The 17,350-nt window shown below is 40.1% G+C and overlaps 1 protein-coding gene across 4 annotated transcripts in view; it reads right to left on the reverse strand.

Moving 5' to 3' along the window:
* DIAPH2 (diaphanous related formin 2) overlaps positions 1–17,350 on the reverse strand; it is an 807,400-nt gene that overhangs the window by 485,470 nt on the left and 304,580 nt on the right. For all 4 annotated transcript variants that reach the window (XM_074964437.1, XM_074964436.1, XM_074964435.1 and 1 more), the window contains one exon: positions 9,233–9,327. In XM_074964437.1, the coding sequence (XP_074820538.1) occupies positions 9,233–9,327 (95 nt within the window). The remainder of the gene's footprint in view (positions 1–9,232; positions 9,328–17,350) is intronic.

The following is a 17,350-nucleotide window of genomic DNA, read 5'->3' on the forward strand; positions in this document are numbered from 1 at the left end:
GCTTATACAGGGTAAACTCATAAATTGTCCGCCCTCTATAACACTGATAGAGAGATATGCACAGCTGTTTGCTCCCCAGTTATTAGTCACTAACTCTGGGTTCAGTAACAAGCAAAAAGTGATTTTATTAAATATAAAAAGTAGAATTTAAGTGGATTTAAGAATCCAAGTACTAACAGACAGAACAAAGTAAGTTCCGAAGCAAAATTAAACAAAACATGTAAGTCTAAGCCTAATACATTAAGAAACTGATTGCAGATAAAAATCTCACCCTCAGAGATGTTCCAATAAGCTTCTTTCACAGACTCGATTCCATTCTAGTCTGGGCCCAATCCTTTCCCCAGTACAGTCCCTATTCCAGCTCCGGTGGTAGCTAGGGGATTTCTCATGACTGCAGCACACTTTGTTCTGTTCCACCCCCTTATATAGCTTTGGCACAAGGCAGGAATCTTCTGTCTCTCTGGGTCCCCACCCCTCCTCCTAAATGGAAAAGCAGCAGGTTTAAGATGGATTCCGGTACCAGGTGACAGTCACATGTCCTGAGACACCCAAGCCTTCATTCTTCCTCGCCTGACTCACAGGAAAGCTTACAAGTAAACAGAGCCATTACAACCAACTGTCCTAGTTGATGGGAGCCATCGAGATTCCAAGCCACCATTAATGGCTCATATTTTACATAGTTACAATAGGAGTTAAGAGTAACACTTCATATTTCTAGCTTCGTATACAAGAATGATACATTTATACAAATAGGATGACCATACTCAGTAGATTATAAGATTTGTAATGATACCTTACAAGAGACCTTGTTCATGAAGCATATTCCAGTTACATTATATTCACATTCATTAGCATATTTTATAACATTATATGGAATGCAATGTGTCAGCCCAAAATAACTAAAATTGAAACAAATAGATCATCATAGTGAAATAAAATACCCAATAGATAAATATTCCATTATTTTACATGTTACAGATGAACATTCAGTCTATTAAAAAAAATTTCCATTGTTTTCAGAATGAATTCACCACTACTTTATTTTAATAGATACTGAATATGCCTAAGCTACAACAATCAGTAAAGTTGATCCTTACCCTTAAGTGGCTACGTCTTATTCAACTCTTTGAAAATGTTTTGTTTATCGTCAAGGTCCAAAACTCCTTGAATGATAGACTTTATTCATCATTCAAATTTTCTTTTTATGGGGGTCCTGAAGCAACACTTTAGATTTAATACATCTATCTGAAGGACTTTAGGGAGACATTTTTCAATCAAATAAATTGAATTTTGAGTTTCAATGTCATTTTGGTTAATGTACCACTCTGATTTTCTCTGATTCTTGACCAGCTACAGCTGGTACCATGAATAACTACATATAGACAATTATTTTACAACGCCTTCCTTCCCCTCCATTTCTTACGCCTCTATTAAATGGAGAAAAAGAAGTAGGTTGCTTTATAGAGAAGGTCTCAAAAGGGGGAACGCGAGAAATGGATTCAGTATGTTCAGGGATATTTTGGAGCAGTTTATTAAGTGAGAATTTGGGTTTTAAGAATATTCTCTTTAAAAAGTTTCAGTATCTGTTCCACCTTTGCATGTTATCATCCCCAAAAAAATAGGACCACAATAGTAATAAAAGAGAAAGTCATTCAGACGTACTCATATAATATACTATACAACTAACACAGAGATGCAAGCTACATCAGATTTAAGTGACCATAACTATTCTGGCTTCACTTCCCAACCCTGCCTGGGGATTTGCACTTGTCAACTGATGAAGCGTGACACTAAATAAGAATTTTGGCCAGGATGAAAGAAGCAAGTTTAAGGTTGAAGAAGGGCATAACTGTTTTTTTATGTTAGTGCAATTGTTATGGTGCAGCAACATAGCCCCAAACTGCTTCTCAGCACAGCATACCCCCCAAAAAAACACCACTGACTCTAAAAATCTGCAAATTGACATAAAAAGTACATGTAAAAGCACACAGAGAAACCTTACTGAACTCAAACTACAGTGCCTATGAAAATACACTGTAAACCAGTCTCACTATGTCCAAACTGCAGAGTAATGTAGGAGCCTCAATGCTTTGAGTTTAAATATTTTCCTTAAGTATTTGAATCTATGATGTACTACACCAAGTCCACGCTATGCTTTCTGGTGTTTTGAGGATATTGCTGGACATAGTCCCTGCCTCATTAGAATCTTAGATGGTATCTGAGGAAGGAGGTAATAAAAAGCCCCTCCATCCATGTACTTCAGTAGGGTGCAGTACAGATCAGCTACCTAATCCTGCTACTGGCACTTTTCCCCACAAAGAGCAGTGTCTACTATATCAGGATGGAGAAAAAAAATAAACCAACTTCAACAAAAGAAATGGGGTTCGCAAATAGGAAAATTTCTATCTCTGGCTGTAAATATCAATAATTCCTCTATGACCGTAGGATTTTAAGTCTAATAAAAAAAGTTGCAATGAGAGGACAGAAAACTGGAATGTCTTATTGTTGGTTTTATAAAATCAGTGTGCAGGACTTGAAACAATACTTGACAGTGACTTCTATAATTTAATAGATGATAGTTTTCTGTCAAGAGTTGGTTGCTCAATCTGAGTTCTTATTTTAAATTCTAGGGAAAACAACAACTGCATGTAAACAGATTTTCTACTCTTATCAATGTCATGCTTCCCATACTGATCACATTTACAACCACCTAAGCTTTCATCACTTCAGACAGTTTATAACAAATACATAAGCACAATAAAATATGTATTGAACTCTTACTAACTTCTGCAAATTTCTAATCGGAAATATAAAAGCAAAACAAAGGAAAATAAAAATTAATAATTAAAAAACAGTGCTCTACTGGATTGTTTGCATAACTCCCTCCCTCTTCTCCCTTTTGTATAATGAAAGAGTGTAAAAAAGAAAATCCATCTTAGGGTTAGAGAGATTTCTGGTAAGTTTATTAGTATACAGGTAGCTTAGAGTGACCACTCAAACTTCTTCAGAATACCAGACCTTCTGATAATTCTGGGAACAGAGGGGGCTCACCCCCACCAGCAAGACCTTGAATGCAGTGTGCATGGTCATGCTGCAAGAAGGCCGCCATTTTGAAGACTGTGTCATCACACCAGTGGGGGCAGGGAATACTATTTAAAATGGCACCCACCATCCAATACTGGACTAAACTCATCCAGTTTGGTCTCAGTTCTAGATGGGGGAAAAACCTTAGAAATGCAAGACTGTCTGGCTTAAAACCACATGAACTGACTGCCTAGTGTAGATTTTTTAATTGTTTTAATATCTTTTGTTGTGTAGTGCTTTTACTTAAAAATAAAATAGGCTTGCATAGGAAGTGCTGTGTGGTACCTTATAACTGTGGGAAATTACCCTGTTCGTCTCCAAAGAGAAAGTAAGGTCTACTTAAGCAGAGTCTTTTACTAGGAATAACACAGGGAAGGCAAGAAACTGTTCAGCCTGGAGATACACCGGGTCAGATGGGACACAGATGTATCTCTCCACCCAAGAGGTGATGGCCAGGGGAGCCAGACGACTGAGTGTAGGTGCGCCTACTGTTCCACAAAGGGGGAGTGCAGACGCAGTTGCCTTGAATTGCACCTGTATTCCAATACATATGGACTCAATACCCCAAATAAAAATGCACAAACAACGGTGTATTAAAGAAACATTGATTAGTGGGGGGAAAAAAGGAAAGCAGATAGGAAAACAATGTATCATGTATTCAGTTTTTCTATTTTTTTTTCATTTATCTATACGTTTCTACAATATGCTACAGAAATTACCACTCTACATCATTACCAGCTTCCAAACAATTAAGCTTAATAACCTATTAGAAATATACTACTAGGCTGCCTGTTGGGCTCATAGTTGAAGGACACTACCACCCGGTTCTGCTAAAATTAAGCTCGCTGGAATTTCAGTAAGGCCCTGATGGAAGGCTATAGCATGAAATTAAGCTAAGCACTAATATACAAAAGGGGGAATGTATTTTTCTCCTCAATAGGAGGACTTTACCATGCAGGATTTATTCCAATGTGTGGTTGTTTTACTTTTTGGTGGTGGTTTTGCTTTATTTTGGTTTGGGTTTTTTGCACTAAGTATTTAGACTTTTATTTAAAAGGATGGGGTATAAATCCAAATCTACCCCCCTTCCACCCAAAATTAGTGATTTGCTATTTCTTTGTAAAGGGAATGAAACCCGGATTTCTAACTCTCATCATTCCTCTGCTCAGCAAATATCTGTGAAACATACTGGCTACAAGTCCCATCACACTCTGATGCTGGCACACAAAATACTGTCAGTTACCTTTTTAGCTCAATGAAAGAGATCTGGGATCGCTCTAAAACGTCCAGCCCTACTGTGGGCATCAATATGATGCCACATGATGGATTTTTTTTTCAATTTTTTTTTTTTTAAGCCTAGGAAGTTACATACAAAAGTATGTTAAAAGATCATTATTATGGATACAATGTCAAATCAAGCACTCAAAAATAAGAAAATGCCAGAAGTAAGTTAACCTATGCATCTTAATTCAGCCCTCTTGTGTGAATGCATTATGATACAATCTACTTACATGATCACATATTTTTTGCTGTTGGATTCTTGCCTCGTTCAGTGCTCAGGATGGACCTGCTCCGGGGATCAACCAGGGTTGTACAGCAAAAGAGACTCTTGTCTGTAGGACCCTTCTCCCTTGTTAGCTGCTATTCTCATCTTAAACATTCCGAACACTGAGCCCAAGCTTCAACATCAGAGTTTTGCCATCAAGTTTAACAGAGGCAGAATCAAGAGAATAATTTATATTTAATAGTTATCGAAGTGCTGGGTTGTTTTTTTTCCCATTACATCTGGATGAGCTGGCTCTCACATTTCAGCACACATTTTGTTTTAACATGATCACTACTTGTAGCTTAACAGTTTGATGGTTCTTAGCACTGAAATGGCAAACTCTCTTAAGACCACCGTCATTTATACACTGTTGTAACCTGGGAAACCCAGCATTGACAGATAGCTCAGGAATTGTTAGAACACAATCGGTTAACTGCAGCTCTGATCATTAAACAATATTAAATTTGTACCTTCACACACACCTGAGTTTCCCTCTACTAGACAAGAATAAGCAATGAAGGATTATGCTGAGTTGAAAGCAATAATGTACCAAATTTACAAGAGGAGAAACAGAATTGGCAAAAATTTTCACTCTTTTTTTGTTTAATGGTTAAAGGTTAATTTAGTTTTTTCCACTCGTCTCAGAAGCTAGCATCATTTAGCATTCATCAATGCCTTATGTAAATATTATAGCTGTTGATTAAAAGAACAGGCCTAAGGGTGTATGTACTCATTTTTAGTAACGGAGGTCATATAAACAAGTAAACGAAAGACCTCTAATTTTACCACACAGCTGAGAGCCACAACCTGACAAAAATCCATTTACATAACACTTCACCGTGATTTTCATGGATACTGCTAGTTACACACAGTTTTTTGTTGCATGACCACCATATACATGCCAGCATTTCTGAAAGATCAATATGATTTTAAGAAATCTGAAGCCAATTGAAAATATATATATATATATTCTTTTTTCAACAAACAAGCGTTGTAATGCAGTATATTGTTCTTGTTGTGTCATAATAAAACACTTCTAAACTCTTCTAACACACAATAAATTACAACTTCATAATTTATTAATCTTCGGATCAAATACCCTCTGCACCCCACACAAGAGTCTTCTTTTTTTTTTAATTTTAATCTTACTCCACTTCTCAGCGATTCCTAAAAACAGTCTCTGAGGTAAAGATTAATTACAAAATATGACCATATGGATTTGCTACTATATAAAAACGTTTTAATAAATAATTCAACATAACACTTGCAGTGGGTAAGGTAAAAACAACAGACAATCACTGGAATTCAAAGGAATTCAAAAGGTGGTTGGATCAGCCATACATTTATTGATATATCTTATACCCAAGGAAAGGTAATCTTTGCAAACTGTATATTGGCTCTTTTGACTAGCTATATTAGGGACTCCTCCTGGATTTCAAAAAGTTGTCCAGTTTCAGCACAGCAGCTCAAGTATAATGTGAAGCCAAGATGATCCAGAGTCATATGGCTTTCCATGACTAATTCAATTCAACATTGAAATTACTCCTCTGCCCTACTTCCTTCTGAACTAGCTTTGTGATTCACCTCTAAATCCCAGGCTGGGAAATTCTGTGAAAGTTTTCCCAGAGAACCTAACCAACTTCTAGGAAAAGAGGTCTCTGCCCTGATCTGACTTTCCTGCCACCTGGAAGAGATAAGAGGAATGTGCTTTTCATTCTCTTCTCCCTTCTTGAATACGGGCTCAGGATTCCCACCACTATGCCCCCCTCCCCAGTCTTTTGCAGCTCACAGCTGTTTTAAGGGGTAAATCACAATTTATCTTTCAACAGTTTCATATACACTGCCTATATTCTAAGTGAAGAAAGTAATCAAGTTGGTTGCTCTTAGGTCACAGAAAAGGCAAGAATTCATTTCTCCCGGCAAGAGAAACAAAGATAGACTTTTCTTTCCACACTTCAAGAACCACCCCCCTCCCCCACACACACCCCACAGCTCAGCACTGACTATGCCTGTACTGTCCCTTTCAGAACAGCAGTTCAATGAAGCCTTACTAGAGAAGCTGGTGAGCTTCTCTGCTGCTCAGAACATAGCACACTGAAAATGAACAGATAATTATAAAATGCACCGCTGCCCTTCCCACTCATTAGAGCAAGCTGCCTTCTTTGCAATGGCAATTTTTATTTTTTTTATTTTTTTAATCTTGGACATTATAACCAAACACCTGACTTTCACCATGCACTGAAGTTTCCCAAATTTGACCTGTGACAGCGTCTGGGGGAACAAGTTGCACAAAAAAAGGACTCTGATGACAACACGCTGCTCTTTCCCAGCGAGGTTTTTTCTCTAGCAACTAGCACCATGGTATTAATTTTCCTCTGTACTCAATGTAAGTAATAATCCAATTATTTCTGGTAATTACAAGATGGAAGTAATATCTTCTAAAACACAATAAATTAGAAAGGTAGCATTTTCAATATGTAAAACTATATATTACCAATTTAGCTTTAACTCCTGTGATATGTAAGATGCATAACTAAGTTTTTCTATACAATTTTTTAGATCTAAAATGTATTAAATGATTAAACAAACAACCTCCACCAGTAAATACTTTGCAATTGGTATCACTGAAAATGTTAAACTAGTAAATAAATGACAATCTCACATATCTGGAGGATTAGATTCGAAAGGAAGATTTTTTTTCAGAACAGTTTGAATAAGGTCAGACTTATATTATATAGCTTGTGTCACAAACATAAAGGGAAGGGTAACCACCTTTCCATATACAGTGCAATAAAATCCCTCCTGGCCAGAGGCAAAACCCTTTCACCTGTAAAGGGTTAAGAAGCTAAGATAACCTCGCTGGCACCTGACCAAAATGACCAATGAGGAGACAAGATACTTTCAAAGCTGGAGGGGGCGGAAACAAAGGGTCTGTCTGTCTGATGCTTTTGCTGGGAACAGATCAGGAATGCAGCCTTACAACTGTTTGTTAGTAAGTAATCTCGCTAGAAATGCATTAGATTTTCTTTCGTTTAATGGCTGGCAAAATAAGATGTGCTGAATGGAATGACTATTCCTGTCTGTGTGTCTTTTTGTAACTTAAGGTTTTGCCTACAGGGATTCTCTATGTTTTGAATCTGATTACCCTGTAAGGTATTTACCATCCTGATTTTACAGAGGTGATTCTTTTACCTTTTCTTTAATTAAAATTCTTCTTTTAAGAACCTGATTCATTTTTCATTATTCTTAAGATCCAAAGGCTTTGGGTCTGTGTTCACCTGTACAAATTGGTGAGGATTTTTATCAAGCCTTCCCCAGGAAAGGGGATGTAGGGTTTGGGGGGATATTTTGGGGAAGACGTCTCCAAGTGGGCTCTTTCCCTGTTCTTTGTTTAACACGCTTGGTGGTGGCAGCATAGGGTTCAAGGACAAGGCAAAGTTTGTACCCTGTGGAAGTTTTTAACCTAAGATGGTAAGAATGAGCTTAGGGGGTCTTTCATGCAGATCCCCACATCTGTACCCTAGAGTTCAGAGTGGGGAAGGAAACTTGACAGCTTGTTTTCCCAATAAGTATTTCACATGGTGTAACTGGTCTTGCGCAACACATTAGTATCATTTTTATGCTTTCTCTGCTGTACATCACATAAACCCACTAATAATAGTGTCCAGGACTTTTGTGAAGGATTCTGCATAGATGTATTTGGTCATTGATAATTTATTGAGGCCTCACTCCTCATCAAATTAGTTCAAGTTAGGAGTAGTTTTGTCTCCATAAGGCCTGCAGAATTATACACTGTACTAACTTCCCCTATCAAGAAGAAAGTATATGGAGGTGCACAGAGAAGAGAATAAATTACATACTTCATGATTGCAGGCAATATTTATGTTCACAGTGACAAAAGGAAACATGACTGATTGTTAAGTACATGGTGCCTGACAATACAGTCACCACGCAGGCAAAACTCATTGACTTTAAGGGGGCATTGCATGAAGCAGCATGATACCCTGGCATATATTAAATAAAAGGTGTCAATAATATAATTGTACTATGTCCTCTGCCACAGACTGCACAAAAAAAAAAAAAATCTATAAGTCATCATGATGAAGCACGAACTTGCAAAATACTGTAATTAACAAGCAGTAAATATTACCCCATATTAAATCAATGTATCTGATGTCCAACATGGCTCTTGTATTCTCAGACATGAATGGGGGTTGGGGCATCCCCACACGTCATCAGTAGAAGATAGCTTAATGACCATTTGAGTATTTACTCATTATTATCTTAGTGTTTTCTGTATGCCTGAGAAAATTAACATGAAAGCAAAAAGGAGCCAGACTATGGCAAACAAATGTACCCTTTTGTCAACAGTTCCTTTATATAACAATTACTTTGTCTGTATTCTTCGCATCCAAAAATAAAACTGAAAGAGCAGACACAATGCATAGGTATTAAAGAAGATAAAGTGAGGAGTTTATAGCATGCGTTTAGCACACAATTTTGAATAGTTCCTTATTCTTCTTCTTGAGTTAAAGCTCATTTCTTTGAAGAGATTGTTATGAGGAAAGCTGTTTTGCTGAAACAGATGACATTATGACTTACCTGAATCAAGGATTCACTCAGCTTCTTTTCATCCACCTCTAAAATAATATTTTTTATTTCCTCATAAGGCATTCGGAAAGATCCCAGAAAGATTGCTGAAATTAAATACGAAGTTATTAAAAACAAATAAGTCAAAAGTATGAAGCAACATCATATTTTAAGTAATATTTTTACTGCAAAAAACATTCAGAAATAAGTTAACTATAGGTCAGATTATCTACAGGAAAAAATGGATTTATACAGAAGACTACAAAATGTTTTCGCAAAATAAGTCTGTTATCTCATGACAATTTCTAATGACAAATGTCCACATTCTTAAAAAATAAAAAGGCAATTATATTTTCCCTCCTTGATGATTTGAACTGACAGGCCAAAGACTGAAATAAGTGCAGGGAACTGGACTAGATGACCTAGAGTGACCAGATGTCCCGATTTTATAGGGACAGTCCTGACATTTGGGGCTTTTTTTTTTTTTTTTTTTTAAACCGAGGCACCTATTGCTCCCCACATAGTGTCCTGATTTTTCAAATTTGCTATCTGGTCATCTTTTGACCCCTTAAGGTCTCTTCCTGTCCTATGATTCTACTCTCTCATACTGTAACACACACCCTCACAAACACTGAAGCAATTTTCTATGAAGGGTAAAATGTTTGCACTGCTACTGTACCTACTGGACGTATGCTGTGAATAGAATATTTCAATCTCGTACTTTCAATCCTGCCCCTTTCACAAAAAGCACTCACATGTATGTGTAAATTGTGCACTTGAGATTGCTAATAATCTTTGGGAGCTGGTACTCGCTGGCATTGTGTGAGATAAAGTGCTGAAAAAATGCAACATCAACAGGAGTACAACATTTCCTAAAGGGATAAACATGACGTGGGAAAAGACACGTAGCCCTCCTCCCCACCTCTACTGGGGTAGTAGCAGGGCCAGTACAGAGGTGAGCACATGCTGTATGCTTTTAAAGCCTAACACAGCTCTGAGGCTCTCAAAGAAATTTAAGATGAGTTAGCTGAAATATCTCAGGGAAGCCCCACTGCTGTGTGGCCCCTGTACTAATCTATACTCTTCCAAATGGATTTTGGACTTAAAAGTCACCAAGTAGTCCTAAAAGGCTACCACAGTTGCAACCATCTGAGCTGCAATAACTTGAAGGGGTGTGTCAAGGTTCCTCCCCCACTCTGAACTCTAGGGTACAGATGTGGGGACCTGCATGAAAACCTCCTAAGCTTACTTTCACCAGCTTAGGTTAAAACTTCCCCAAGGTACAAATTAATTTTATCCTTTGCCCCTGGATTTCCACTGCCACCACCAAACTTTAACTGGGTTTACTGGGAAACCTAGTTTGGACACGTCTTTCCCCCCAAAATCCTCCCAACCCTTGCACCCCACTTCCTGGGGAAGGTTTAGTAAAAATCCTCACCAATTTGCATAGGTGACCACAGACCCAAACCCTTGGATCTGAGAACAATGAAAAAGCATTCAGTTTTCTTACAAGAAGACTTTTAATAGAAGTAAAGAAATCCCCCCTGTAAAATCAGGATGGTAGATACCTTACAGGGTAATTAGATTCAAAACATAGAGAATCCCTCTAGGCAAAACCTTAAGTTACAAAAAAGAGACACAGACAGGAATAGTCATTCTATTCAGCACAGTTCTTTTCTCAGCCATTTAAAGAAATCATAATCTAACACATACCTAGCTAGATTACTTACTAAAAGTTCTAAGACTCCATTCCTGTTCTATCCCCGGCAAAAGCAGCATACAGACAGACACAGACCCTTTATTTCTCTCCCTCCTCCCAGCTTTTGAAAGTATCTTGTCTCCTCATTGGTCATTTTGGTCAGGTGCCAGCGAGGTTACCTTTAGCTTCTTAACCCTTTACAGGTGAGAGGATTTTTCCTCTGGCCAGGAGGGATTTTAAAGGGGTTTACCCTTCCCTTTATATTTATGACAGGGTGTCAAATCAGCTTGTCAGAGAAGAGTGTCTCAGATCAATTTCTACCAGAGACCCACTGTGGCCAAAGTTTCTACCTGAGGTTGGCTTCTGTGCCATCATTTTCAATACTGGCTCCATGTAGACTTCAACATTAACCAAGCCTTGGCACAGTTGTGTCAAGGTGAGCCATGTCTGTGCTAACACGAACACCCTGGCCATGATATGGCTCTCCATCCCATCTGACAATGATGTCACAGCATCATGTGGTGTTCTCATGTGGCTACACAGTCCAATCTGTGAGAAGCAAGATCCTGAACAGATGTCACAAGGGAACATGCAGTTTCCCACTAAATACTTGACAGGATGCTTGGCCTTTTTTTAAAAATCAGTTTTTCCACATCTATCTTCTTCAAAGTGTTTACAACCTTTACTGATAGTTGCTCTTCATTATGTCTCTGATATCAAAATTTATGTTGAATGAGCTAAGATTTTATTTAAACGTGGCAAAAATATTTTCACTGACCACCCCTCCTGTGCTTTCTGAGAAATCTTTCTTTCGGAGTCTATCATCACTCATTCTAATAACATGACCAGGCCATAAGGTGAGCTTTGATAATTATTGCCTTGATACTCTTTCAACTATGTTAATATTTGAGCCTGTCTCTCAATAATGGACCTTCAGAATAGGAGAGAGACAGCACATGTGACCAACACAGAGGGACCTTCCTCTACACTGACCTAGCTGGGGATCAAGCTAGATGCATAGGCTGGTATACTGCAACTCCCTCAGGATAAGCTTTGGAAGATACTGGGCTTAATTAGAAGAGGTAGAGGGGCAAAGAAAGTTACACTCTGTGAACTGCGGTCTAGTCAGAACCTTCCCTGCTCGGTGGTAGCCCTGGGGTTGGCAGTGACCACTGCAAGCATAGAAAGACCTCACCATTTTAAGAGAGTTATTAGAAAGATGGAGGAGGATTTCATCCCCAGGGTGTGGGGACAATTTCTGAGCAATTTTAATGGAGTGTCATTCTGGAGGGAAGGAATGAATAATGGAGGTTGATTTTGAGATCTACTCAGATGCTTTGGAAGGCATGGGTTTTGGGATATTTTACCAAAGCAGATAGTTCACCCAAAAATGGTTCTCCACCTGGATGGTAACAGGGATAGTGCAGAATATAACATTCCTGGAATTTTTCCTGTTTTGGTTCCAGTGGTTATTTGGGGAATGGAGTTTGCAAATAAAAGGGCTTGTTTCTGGTGTGACAACATAGCCGGTATATGTTATCCATAACCAGTCCTCCAGATCACACAGGGTTATGTGATTGGTAAGGGCATTTGTACTACCATGTTTAAGCATTAGCATCTATTTCTCTTCCAAGCATGTGCCCAGGGTTGATAATGGCATAGCACATGCATTGTCTCATTTTCAGATGGACAGATTTTGGGATCTGGCACCAGGAGCCAACAAGGTTCCCGAACAAATACCACTAACTATGGAATCTTGGCATATGATGGTTGTCAGTGTAGCACAGAGATCGGTATCTCCACAAACATTGCAGAGTTAAATTCTGTGCAATTCCAGGATCTGGAAGGCCTGTCACCAATATGGCCCATTGCAGAGAAATATATGCTGCAGTGCATGGTGTTGTTAGCAATCCAACAACTGGCATCTTCAACCAACTCTACTCACCTATCAGCCTTTACATCTGTCAATAGGCTAAGCTGTTACCCAGTGTTTTAGTTCAAAGGTTTAGAGCAGGGTGGTCTGGAAGCACCAGCCTGAGTGAGGATACATGTCATTCCATCACTGTTAACACACTTAGGGATCTGATGTAGATCCTGAAATCCATATGTGAGGCTGTGGACAGGAGATGGCCTTATTCAGGCTGGCATTTGTGGCAGCCTTTTTTGGAGCTTTTAAGATCAGTGAGCTAGTAGCTGGATCCTGTAAGGATTCTTCTGGCAGGTCTTTGGAACTCAGGGATATACACTGGAAGGGGTGATTGGTTATATTCACCTGGAAGTCGTCAAAAATGGATCAAGGGGGCGAGAGTGAATCCATTATTCTACAGGAAGGTGGCAAGCCTGGGATCTTCCCTGTGGAGGCTGCGAGGGCATACGTGGCAATAAGACCAGGGAGGATGGGTCCCTCTTTATTCATGGTGATGGGTGTCCCCTCACAACATATTAGTTTATTACAGTTTTAATACAGGGACTGATGAGGCTGGGGATCCCTACACATGAATATGGTTCCCTCTCATTCAGGATTGGGGCAGCAACAGCAGTCGCCCAGCTAAGTATGGGAGCTAGAGCAATTCAGGCAATTGGGCTTTGTCATTCTGAAGCTTACAGAATGTATGAGAGACCCCAGGTGGGGAATCATTATTACTTTTCCATTGTGTTTTCATTCCATATGTGCATAGATGGGCCAGGTAGATAGTGGTATGGTTCTGCAATTCCCCACCACCACCTCCACGACCACCACTTGGCCAGGGAATATGAAGGGGACTTGCTCCTTAAGGAATTTATCAAAGCTGCCTTTAAGAATCAATGCAGAGCAACACAATGTCATCCTGCCACTAAGTATTGAGGCCACAGCTCTACCTTAAAGCTCAAAACCGAAATAAAAGTAGCTTGGTTTTCACAGGTAGTGACCACCTCTAGCTACCACTAAATTCAATGGGATGGGGGGGAGGGGAAAGACGGGAGACAGAGATAAGACCAACTGTTTAGGTCAATTGGTTCTGTGTCATGAGGCTAATTTTAGGTGACCAAGTCATAAAGTTTTGGCCTGATTGAGCTCTTAGCCCATGGTAGTTGGAAAATGAGAACCTACATGTTTCTCAGCAGTACTAATTAATAACGTATTTTTTCTGTAAGCCTGCACATATTTTGTTGCTACATTTTTAAAATACTTTCCAAAAATCTTCATTAAGTAGAATGAATTATATAGGGTCAGATTGCAAGGCTATTCTTGAAAGCACGTGGGCAACGAGGCAGGTATATACTAGCGTTATCATAGATGGTAGTAATAGATTCTTTATTCCAAAAATTAACAATTGTATTGGGCAGAAGTATCTGCCCTTGCTTTCAGGGTAAATTAGACTGGTTTAGTGAAAATAATGGTAAAGAACCGACATAATGATAATAACTAAATGTTTTTGTTAACCTATTTAAATATTAAAGATTTCCCAGTTTAGGATAGGACTTGCAGCCTGCACAGATATTAACTGGGGACTTCCAAACACAAATGTGTGAAATACTTCAAAGCTTCTCCATGTGTTAGATTCAATGGGTAAAGCTTTTCATTTTAAAATGTTTATTTGTTTTAACATTTCCTATTCCACACATTAAATGAATCATTGCATCAATGTACACACCTCTTGCTTTATATAAATTTTGCAAATTCACAATCCAAGTAATTCTCAACAATTATTCCACCCTTCATAGAAAGGTTTAATGGCAGTAAGACCTTGCATTACTAAGATTTAATTATATTTCCGAGACACGTAACATTACATTTAGAAGTACATATATACTATGAAGTGTTACTTAAACAATTAGTACAAATTAACTTATCTAAATGAAATGCGTTTTGTGATTACTAGCTCTCCTACTCTCGCTTGCTCTTGTGCTCTTTTAAACAACAGGTCACACAGTCATTAGTCTGAATTAGTTCTCTGGTACAATAGCAATAAGTCAAAATGGAATGTGCTTTAGATGGCTAGAGGGGCACAGCTATTGAGAGACAAGTCCAAGCTTTTTCATGAGTCATGCTATCACAGAGTCCCAAACAGCAGCTCCTAAGGAATTTCCCTGGAGGGAGATGTGGTGCAACAGAAAATGAAGTTACTTACCTGTAACTGGAGGTTCTTTGAGATGCATGGCCCCTACCTGTATTCCGCTGACGGTTATGCACATGTGCCGGGAGCTGGAGCTTTTAGTGTTCGACAGTCTGCACAAGCATCCTGTGCCGCCTCATGGTTAAGCCTGAGGTGATAAAGGATGCAGCAGGCAACTGGCATCTCCAGTTCCTTCTCTACCACAGATCTGTGGGATCCACAGCAGAGGGAAAGTACGGTGCGTTTGGAATACTGATAGAGACCATATATCTCAAAGAACCTCCAGTTACAGGTAAGTATGTTCATTTTCTTCTCTGAGGGATAGTCCCTATTGTATTCCACCGAGAGCGAGTAACCAGCACTACCTATGTGGGAAGATGGTGTAAGGAGACTATGGAATGGAGAATTGCTGCTCCAAATGAATCACCCATGGCAGAATCATGCACTAGAGTAGTGTGTGTGGAATAAGATGTGTATCGAACACTACATGGCTACCTTGCATATGTCTGCAAGGGGCATTGTGGAGTGCGGCTGTAGTTGATGCTTGTGCTCTCGTAGAATGGGCCCAAATCTCTTCAGGAGGATTGTCCCAATAATTGATAGCAGTGCATAATGCACCCTGAGTCCCACTTGGAGATTCTCTGGGTGGAAATGGCTTGCCTTTGAATCTCTCTGCTATGGCTACTAAAGCCGCGGAGATTTCCGGAAGGGCTTTGTCTAATCAAGATGAAAAGCCAAAGCTCTCCGAACATCTAACAAGTGAGACCTCCCTTTTCCATTAGAGGTGTGAGGCTTGGGGAAGAAGGTATGTAAATGTATGACTTGACTGAAGTGGAACTCGGAAACCACCTTGGGTAGGAACTTAGAGTGAAGACGTAAAGAGACCTTGTCTTTATACAAAGTGGTGAAGGGGGAGGAGGGTTAGCTACCATGTCTCCCAACCCTCCTCGCTGATGTAATAGCTATGAGGAAAGCAACTTTCATGGAAAGGAGAAATAGCGAGCAGGAGGGAGTGGTTGTCAATGAGGTGAGGTCCCATTGGGGGTGTCAAGGCTGATTCCCCACTCTGGCACTTTGAGTGCAGAAGGTGGGGGCCCGCAAGAATTCTAAAAATTAATACTGGCCACTCCAGGCTTGTATTAAACTCCCAAGGTTACAGCTTCTCTCTGACCTCGGATGGGTAGATGCTGCCACCACCTAAATGCAAAAAAACAAAAACAAAAAAACCCTTTTGAGAACCCAGGAAGGCGCACTTGGGAATTCCTTCCTGTGGGGTAGCCTCAAGCTCTTTCACTCCCCCAGCTTTATGGCTCAGAGTGCTTAATGGCAGCTTTATGGAACTGAGTGCCAGTCCCGAGTCCTTCAGAAAGAGGAAATACCCCAAGGGTAGTGGGATGCCCATCGCTTCGGGGACAAGGCCCTGTCGTGTAGCCCAGGAAGTGAAATGCATCCATTTGGCTCAATATGAGCACCTTGTGGAGTCTTTCCTGCTGCTTCAAAGGACACTTGCACTGGCAGAGAGTACTCCTGAGCTAGTGGACGTAGCCATCCAAAAACCAAGCCATCAATCGACGGGTGTGCAAGTTGGGGTGTCTGAGTCTGCTGTTGTGTTGAATAGCTCTGGGAACAGCCAAAGCATGAATGGAAGGTGCTTCAACATTCAGAGAACTGGGAGCCAAAATTGGTAAGGCCAGCAGGGGGCGATCAGGAGTTGCTGCTTTCTCTCATCTGACCTTGCGGACTACTCGTGGTAGGAGGAGCCAGGTGGGGGCAGGGGGAAGCATAGCATGTGCAGTCCCACCAATTCATGATTAGGGCATCCCACAGAGACTGGGCTCTGATTTCTCCCCTTGAACAATATTGGGTGCAGCTGGTGTTGTTGTGGAATGCGAGAAGATCCCTCACTGGAGTTCCTCATCAGTCAAAGATGTCCGCGACTGCAGAGTCACAAGGGTGGAGCGGGGGTGTTGTAGCTTGGAACACTCTGAAGTCACCTGGATGACCAATGAGTTCGGTAGAGAATGAGAGAACAGGAATATTGACCCTTTGGTAGGGACACAGTATTACTTCTCAGCCCCTTTCAGGATGTGTGGCTGGGGTATGCCAGTGCATGCCAACTGGAGGATGGCACCACTGGTTGGTAGGACCACACTCACTGGTATCAAACTGTATAAGATGTCAAGCAGCTGGTGCTGACTGTCTTGTACCTCCTCTAAGGGGATCTATAGGACATTGGCTATTCTCCACAGCAATTCTTGGTGATAACACAACTGGTGATAGTTGTCCAACAGAGGGGATTGAAGGAGTGGCTGCGTCTGGAGAAGATGAGGGATA

Source organism: Natator depressus, chromosome 9 (genome assembly GCF_965152275.1).
Source record: "Natator depressus isolate rNatDep1 chromosome 9, rNatDep2.hap1, whole genome shotgun sequence".
NCBI classification, from domain to species: Eukaryota; Metazoa; Chordata; order Testudines; family Cheloniidae; genus Natator; species Natator depressus.